General features: G+C 43.6%; 1 protein-coding gene across 3 annotated transcripts; it reads right to left on the bottom strand.

Annotated features, from left to right (window-relative positions):
* Positions 1 to 363: 363 nt before the first annotated feature.
* Positions 364 to 8,524, bottom strand: LOC115587989 (calphotin-like). Of its 3 annotated transcripts, XM_030428209.1 has the most exons (6): positions 8,485 to 8,524; positions 7,487 to 7,599; positions 5,494 to 5,605; positions 3,738 to 5,052; positions 3,361 to 3,704; positions 364 to 672 (listed from the first exon to the last, which is right to left on the bottom strand). In XM_030428209.1, exons 1-6 carry the CDS (start codon positions 8,507 to 8,509, stop codon positions 506 to 508), a joined length of 2,076 nt encoding a protein of 691 aa, XP_030284069.1. In that variant the 5' UTR covers positions 8,510 to 8,524; the 3' UTR covers positions 364 to 505. The 3 variants fall into 3 exon arrangements, with proteins under 3 accessions (XP_030284069.1, XP_030284066.1, XP_030284068.1); XM_030428206.1 differs by having other exon boundaries at positions 3,361 to 5,052; XM_030428208.1 differs by having other exon boundaries at positions 3,361 to 5,049.
* Positions 8,525 to 8,727: the final 203 nt, after the last annotated feature.

Below are 8,727 nucleotides of genomic sequence, written 5' to 3'. Positions count from 1 at the left end.
CTGGCTTTCACTGCCCTCATTTACACATTCTCTATGTATATCTCCAGCTTTACATTCCTTTATGCATATTCCCTCATCATAAACACATAAAAACACAACAGATGCTGATTGTTTGCTCCTAAAAATGGACGTGTGTAGCTAGGATAATTAGGGCATTATGTTCAAGCAGGCAGGCCCAGGGAGTGAAAATTGTGATCATTAAAATAGAAACACAGATAAACCACTTGCACACTCAGCTCTATTCAAATGACCCCCCCAAGGCAGAGAAGCAGCACAAAAGAAGCGTTTGATCTTTGCCTATCCTTTTATACGCATACTCCTTTATATAGGACAAAACAGAATCACAGCAGACAAACACAGACGTCATGTCTCATTTGTTCATTTACTTTAATAATATAACATTTTACAGATTTTCATGCTGATCTGACAGGAGCGAGGTTGATCATACATCAAGAGGGACATCATCATTATCATCATCTTTTAAACATTATGAATGTTTGCTCCTCTAGTGTTTGAGGGCGGAGGGCTGAGGGAGACGAAACTTGGCCATCTCCACGTCCAGGTCGGCGAATGTGAAGGGGTTGTAGGTGTGGTGCTCGTTGTTTTTGTAAGTGGTGTTGTCAAAAGGTTCCTCTGGCTCTGGAGGTGCCGCCGCCGCGGCTGCTGCAGCCTCTGAAGAAACAAAAAGGGCATTTTAGAAAGCTGGTACAGAGATGAGTGTACAAATCCTCCGGCTGCTCATGCATTAAAACGGAAACAACACAAGGTTAGACAGATTCTGCGTCACTGGTTCTTTTTCAAGCAACAAAAACTTGATGTTGGCATTTCTAATAAGCTACAAAACAAAAACGTAGCCTGCTCTGTAAATATTTTACAAGATTTTTAAAGGCGACAGCACATTTACATATTCACACATGCTGACAAAGGTGGTTTATGGTGGGGCATTTCCTACAGCGGCAGGCTGCGTTACCCCCAACAGAGTGCAGAGACACACTGGTGTGAAAAGCCTCAAGAATCGTGTGTGTGAGGGGGAAACTATGTGAAGGTAAACGTGCTTGCAGATAGTAAAACAGCCCTTACTAGAGATAAACTGGCAGAGGCGTGAAATGGATTTTAAAAAAGGGCAACAAGTCAAAATCATAGTGTTGGAAACTTTGATTAAATGCTCTTAAAATACCCATTAACACCTAAATCTGTCCTGGAAAACCCCTAATCATGCTCTGACAGTGAGGTTATAAACAACATGACACAGAGAAAATCTTACACATCCACAATCACAGAGAAAAACATTTAAAACACATTTATGCAAATTTTCATTAATCAACTCTGAAGACTTTCATGTGAAGAACAGATTTTTACAAAGTTAGAAAAAAAAGGAAAGAGATGAACAAGTGGTGAGGAGGGGGTCGTTCCAGGAAGCAGAATGACCCAGTTGGTCAGAGACGTGTCGGGTACAAAGAGGCTGAAGTTACAGCAACGACCGGTTCGACACACAAAACTCAAACTGTGATCTGATGGTTTTTAAGAACATCTTGTAACTGTGTAATCCTGCTTCCTGAAGTCCTTCCGCTGACTCCAACCACTCCCAGCTTCTGCTCGTCCAGCTGCTGTCAGGGACACTGTAACCACAATACCAACCGTGATGTGCACTCTAACATTACTGTTAGCAGTAGCATTACTTGGCACAATGACAACAAACAGCTGCAGTATTACCTGTAACCTTAATATTAACTCAGCAGACCTGTAACCCATATTTCAAACAAACAGACATTATGAATGAGCCAAAGCGAGCAAAATATATTACGAAGCGCAAAATATGAGAGAAATATTCTGGGAGTGAAGATGGATTTGGCAACAGTGAGGAGGCTCAACGAGAGGGATTAAAAAAAAAGATAGGTGGTAGATTTCTGAGTCATGAATGAGAGCAGAACATGAGAGCAGGGTGAGTCTCACAGTGTGCAACAAGCACTATCACTGTCATCATGCACACACAGCAACACCAGAGACCTGTGAATGTTCAGACCCGGTACCAACATCCGTCCTGAGTGATCCGATCACAAGTGGACAACTCTGAGTCTGTCAGTTCACGCCTGACATTAACATGTGTCTGAGTGACCACTTCCCATCTCTGTATTTAAATATACACGTACATCACTCAGACAAACAAGAGTGAAAGAATCTAATGTAGAACATTTGCCGAATTTAAAAGAAGGCCCTCATAATAAAAAAAAATATCAGATACAGAATTTCAGAAAGTTTATAAAGTTTCTCCAACTCAACAACTCACAAAATTGAGCGTTTTTTAAAGGGAGTCTGGTGATTTTCGCTAAGAGGTAGCCTATTTTGGTTACAATTTGCTGTAAAATCAGTGTAAACAGTGTGTTCAAACAGCTGATCAGTGTTGGCAGGTAAGACTTTAGCACTTCAGACACAGAAGCAGACAGGCTGGTACAGACATGCTGCCAAAAACCAACACTTTTTACAAGTAGAAAAACAACTCCAGCTTCTGATTAAATGCTGAATTTACAATAAGGACACAATGATTTAGAAGCTGTCGTAGTCGTTTCACAAAGTTTGTCAAGTTTCTCCTCATGAAACAACTCTTTAAATCTCGCTATTTGTTAAGGGAGTCTGGTGATATCATGTTAACCAGGGTTAGGTCAGTTTAAACAGACAGTGTGTTCACAAACATCTGCTGCTAATATTGGCAGGCTAAGAAAGCCAAAAGGTGGGATTTACATTATAGGGAATTAGACAGTGTGTGATTAATTCTGCCTGTCGTTGTAGCTGCTGCTGCTTCTTCTTCTTCTTCTTCTATTCACACCTGTACTTACTGCTGTCCACCTGTGATCGAATCACTATGGAACAACGTTGATACCAGGCTGAACAGGTCCATGGTTTGTGTCACAGTATGCAACAAGCACCATCACCTAGATCATGCATTGACACCATAGTTGTGTGGGCGGGTCAAAGAGAGACACATCTAAACTTCAGTTTGCAAGCAAAAGCAATGTTCAAGAAATGCAACAAAAAAAATGCAAAGGGAAAAGAAATGCTCCAAAAAGCCCTGCAAGCATGGTTAAAGTACATGTGCACTACATCCACCTCATGCAAAACAACAGAAAACCACAGTGGTGAGGCTAGAGGTCATGGTGATGGAGCAAAATGATGATGTTTAAAAGAATCCAGTGATGATGTTTAAAAACAGAAGCTACTGTATGTGATGGCTGGTTAACACTCTAACAGTGCAGAATGTGTTATGAAGAAAAGAAAAGCATGGTCATCTGTGGGAGCTGAAAGATCCACAAAGAAGAAAGGGAGAGGTAGAGATATTGGGGGAAAGGGTGGTGTAGTGTGTACCCTCAGATGGTTCAACTGTGGCCTCCGCCTGCAGCTCCTCTCCTGCAGCTTCAGCTACGACCGGAGCGGCATCCACCAGCTCCTCTGTGCTCTCCACAGGGGTGGAAACTTCAGCTGCAGCCTCAGCAGCCACTTCAGCCGGGGCGGCTTCAGCTTCTACAGGCTCGGCTGCAACTGCTGCGACAGCTTCTACGGGTGCAGCTTCAGTTATGACTGGAGCAGGATCCACCAGCTCCTCAGTGCTCTCCACAGGGGCAGAAACTTCAGCAGCCACTACAGCCTCTGGAGGCTCTGCTGCTTCTACAGGGGCTTCTGCTGCTTCTACAGGGGCCTCAGCTGCTTCTACGGGGGCTTCAGCTGCTTCTACAGGGGCTTCTGCTGCTTCTACGGGAACTTCTGCTGCTTCTACGGGGGCTTCAGCTGCTTCTACGGGAACTTCTACTGCTTCTATGGGGGCTTCTGCTGAGGCTGCCTCTGTGGTTTCCACTGGAGCATCACTTGGAGCTTCTTCTAGAGCCGCAACTTTGGTCACAACTTCAGCTGGAGTTTCTACTTGGGTATCGGGGGCAGCGGGAGAGGCAACATCTTCGATTACTTCTGGAGCTGGTTCCAATGCTTCAGCTGAGACTTCTGGGCTGGTCACAGCACCCTCTGGAGTATCTTTGGTGGCGGTGCAGATCTCAGGAGCAGGGTCCACCAACTCTTCGGCACTAACACTGGGTGCTGCAGCAGCCTCCTGTACAGCTTCAGCCACAGAGGCAAGAGTAGTTTCAGGTCGGGGTGGAACTTTAGCTTCATGAGCGTCTTCCTTCACTTCTGATGTGACCTCCTGGACTTCTACTTCCTCTTTCACAGTGGATTCTGAATCCCCAGGTGGCGAGGTCTTGGTTTCAGTCTTCACCTCTGACTTTTCATCATCAGAGTCCGAGTCTGAGTCTGAATCAGAATCAGAGTCGCTGGATGAAGAGGAGGATGATCCGTCAGCTGCTGCATCATCAGGCTCAGAGGAGGAGGCTGTGGCGGCTGGGACGGCGTCTTCTGTGGTGGAGGCAACTGGAGTGTCTTCTGGAGTTTTACTGCTTGCATCAACGAGGGGCTCAGCAGCTGATGGAGCTGCATCTGCTACAGGTGAGGAGGCATCGGCTACAGGTGCAGCTGCATCAGCTACGGGGGCAGCTGCTTCGACTACAGGTGCAGCTCCATCAACTACAGGTGCAGCTCCATCAACTACAGGTGGAGCTGCGTCGACTACAGGTGGAGCTGCTTCGACTACAGGTGCAGCTGCTTCGACTACAGGTGCAGCTGCTTCGACTACAGGTGCGGCTGCTTCGACTACAGGTGCGGCTGCTTCGACTACAGGTGCAGCTGCTTCGACTACAGGTGCAGCTGCTTCGACTACAGGTGCAGCTGTGTCGGCTGTGAAAACTCCAGATTCTGAAAGTTTAACTGGGAAGGCAACGGCGGTCTTGTAGGCGAGTAAGGTTGCTCTCTCATCTGGAGCCTCTGCTGCCTCTGGCTCAGCTACAGCTGCTTCACTCGCAGCTGCTGCCGCTACGACTGTCTCTGGGGCGGCTGCTGGTTCGGCTCCACCTAGAGACGGTGCTGTGAAAACTCCAGGTTCTGAAAGTTTAACTGGGAAGGCAACTGCGGTCTTGTAGGCGAGTAAGGTTGCTCTCTCATCTGGAGCCTCTGCTGCCGAGGAAAATGGGAACAAGAGTGGTTAAATAATCACAAAGACTTCCGGATTACAAACGGGGATCGAGGTCTCTTAAACTTTATCTTGCTTTCCTGGAATTTCCACATTCTACTTTTAAAAAAAGAAATAGAATTACCACAACACAATATTCATTCATCAAAATACCCAAACTTACTGTTAACCTTTATAGTGTCATAGCATTTATATTGCCAATCAGCAACACTTTACTGCAAGCTTAATTTTAACAGTGAATTATTCAGGATGGAAAGGACGACTGGAGCAGAAATTTTACACCTTATGGCACTGAAAGAAAAGAGTTACTTGTTAAGTTTAAACTATAAATGATCAACCATTTATACAAATGAATTATGTGACTTTATGGACAAAAGGGGGAAAAACCTTAAGTTATAAACATCATGAGGTGAACAGGATCTTACTCTTGCTCGCAGCCTTGGTCTTCTTGGCTGGTTTTGGAGGCTCTTCAGCCTGAGTGCAGAAGGAAGCAGCCGAGCGACTCCTCAGGACGCCCAGGGTCTCCAACCGGAGACACTGCACAAGAGCACACACACACACACACACACACACACACACACACACACACACACACACACACACAGGCGTTGTAGTCACAGACACGGATATTTCTTAAAACGAGCCTTTTCTCTGTGTTTTGGGCTTTCAGACACACATTCACAGTGTTGCAGCTCAGTCAAACAGAGCTTTGGAAACTTCAGCCAGGCTGAAGATACTCGGAAACATTTTCAGTGTGGAATAACATTACAACAACATAACATAGAATAAGTTGCTTTGTTTTGTGTACTTTTCCTATAGTTTTATGGATTACTTGTGCATGTTTTATCATTTCCTTTTCTTTCGACAGTTTTCTGTAGCCTATGGACTGTTTGGTTTCACACTGAAAAGCTGAGGGAGGCAGTTATCAGCTCCACCTCATTAGAGGAGGTGAAGTTCAGATTTGTGTGGATAATAACTCACACAATGATGAGATTTACTCCTGAGCTGACGTGTCAACGAGTCAAACAGGATTGGGAATCAGCTGGACTGAGTGGGATGATACTAACACACCATCAGAGCAGAAGGGCACAGCAGACTGTAGGACAGGTCGATTCAAGCTTCCTTTCATATCTATCTATCTATCTAGTCTGAATCACTTTCTGATGCCAGGACTGTTTTTATTTTGTCTGATGCTAATTAGTGAAAAACACACATGACACTGAATGAATGAATTTTTTTTTATAAAATGGTGACATTTTATCTGGAATTGTTGTGACCTTATCCTCATTAAATGACTTTATTTGTTTATTCTTGTAATATTACCATTTTCTTCTCAATTACATTATTACTGAAATCTCAGATTTCTTTAGTAAATTTTTTGATGACGGTGTAATATGTTAGAACTGACCACAGACCATCAAATTCAAAACAAATAGGGAAAAGTATATCGCTGGAATAACCTCTAACTACTAACAACTGTAGCTGTCATTAGCTGGTTAGCTCAGTTAGCCGTGCAGCTAGCAGCCTGGACAGGGAGTTCAGATAACAGTGTCACTACCAAGGAGCTAATAGCAGGATGGGTCAGGGCTAGTTTGTTAGCATGCTAACTTCAGTCAGCCTTTATATCTTTGCACAACCACACACAGATGCCACATCATCAGATCTGCTCATCACATTCTGTTGAGAAGTTTATTTAATTCTTTGATGTTTTCAGCTGAAATTCTAACATATTGCATTTAAAGGGGGCATTCTAAAGTTTCGGAAGAGAAATTCAAACCCACATTTCTTATTTACAATATCAATGAGGTAATAATAGAAACTTTTTCCATCAGTGAATTAACGAGCTGTTCTCAGTGAAAAATAAGGTCCCGGAACACTGTTTGAATCTAGAAAGGTGGCAGGGTCCGCCACATATAAACACAGTCAAACAGTATAAGTTGTGCTTTAAGGTGAGTTTGTTTATTCAGGATTCATCACAGCACTCGGTGTCCTGTCATAGCTGCTGCATTTGTTTTGGTCGTGCTGGCTAACGTTGGTTAGCCGAAAACTTTAGCTAGCTCCAAACCGTCATGTTCTGTCTAGAAAGCTCTGTGATTGGCCGCTTCCAACCGGATGTTTTGCGCATTAAACTAAAGTGTTTTGTGTTGAAAATCACTGTAAACACGGTCTGGTTAGACGTGTTGGCTCAGGTGTACGTCAGGTGTGGTTAAAGTTGCTGAACCGTCTGTGCCCTTCTGTTCCGTGTTGGTATCCAGACGAACGCGTCTCGTCTCGGGGTCAGAACGAACAAGACACCCGCCTGATGTCAACTATACCTCGGTCACTGACAGGAATAAACCGCCCGCTGATCTTTGTGGAGGTGTGGTATCAAAACTAGACACATAAAACATGTTTAGGAGGGAGTTTAGTTGATGTTACCTTGAGGGAACCCAGTCGCCCTAACCGAAGCAAGGAGGTCGCCATTTTGTGTTCCCAGTGTTGTGCTCCGGTCGGAACCTGTGACGGAAACACAAAGGTTCCGCCTCTTCTTCCTCGAGGGTTCACATAGCGGAAGTAAAAGAACAAAAGTTACAGAAGTTCTGATGTAGAAGTTTACAGCTACAACAACATTCATGAAAGTGTTTGTGTGAAATTACTCAATACCTATGAATATATTACTGATCGTAATCCTGCGCTGTGTTTAAAGTATTGTGTTCAGACTCATATATGAATGCTGCGCCCTCGTTTAGCGGCAGAGGTTTAGCTCAGTGGTCTGCGATGCCGATAGGTCCTGTACTCAGCGCCTAGAAAACACAGAGAGTGTCGGCAGCGAACGGATGGACTGCGGATCGAGACCAGGGTGATCCTCTGTCTTTTCTTTCTTCAGCAGTCTGGGTTCTCTGTGTTTCTCTTTAATACGTCATGTTCACACATATAAATATACATTCAGGAGTTTTAACACTGAACATCAGTCTGTTTCAAACACTCACTGAAGGACAAACAGACAGAAAACCTCCAGGGAACAAACTCTAAAGGTTATTTTACTGTCACCTCTAAACTTTAGAGGAAGCGTCAGAGAAATTATTATAAATATAATACACACATAGATATTATACAGTATATATACATATAAACATAGATATCATATATTTAGATATGATAGATAGATAGATAGATAGATAGATAGATAAGAAACCATATGAACAACCGATACGATAAATAAATAATAAACACAAAACCAATACAATTTAATATGAGTATTAATTGCATCTTTCCATTAATAGTTTATAAAGTATTTCATTGCTTGTTAACAGTGAAATAAGTATAAACCAACTTTACATTCACTATGTTTATATATAAGTGTTTATTCTAATAACATGACAGATATTATGAAGCGTCACCACAGGTACCTCAGCTCCTCAGTGGGAGCTGCTCACCTGTTTCACTCAGACTGAGCTTCATGTTCAGCTTCAGTTCAGCTGCTGTTCCACCTGCACACAGCAGAGGCTTCAGTCACTGGTTCAATTCCCTGTCAGTCACTATCTGAGGAGGAGACGGTCAGAAACACAAAGGTTCCGCCTCTTCTTCCTCCAGGTTTCACAATCAGGAAGTAAAAGAACAAAAGCTAGTGAGATAGGGGAAGTTTAACAGCTACAACAACATTAATATATCTGATAATA

Source organism: Sparus aurata, chromosome 9 (genome assembly GCF_900880675.1).
Source record: "Sparus aurata chromosome 9, fSpaAur1.1, whole genome shotgun sequence".
NCBI lineage: Eukaryota > Metazoa > Chordata > Actinopteri > Spariformes > Sparidae > Sparus > Sparus aurata.
The sequence above is the reverse complement of the archived record's forward strand: the minus strand, read 5'-3'. Positions and strand labels throughout refer to the sequence as shown.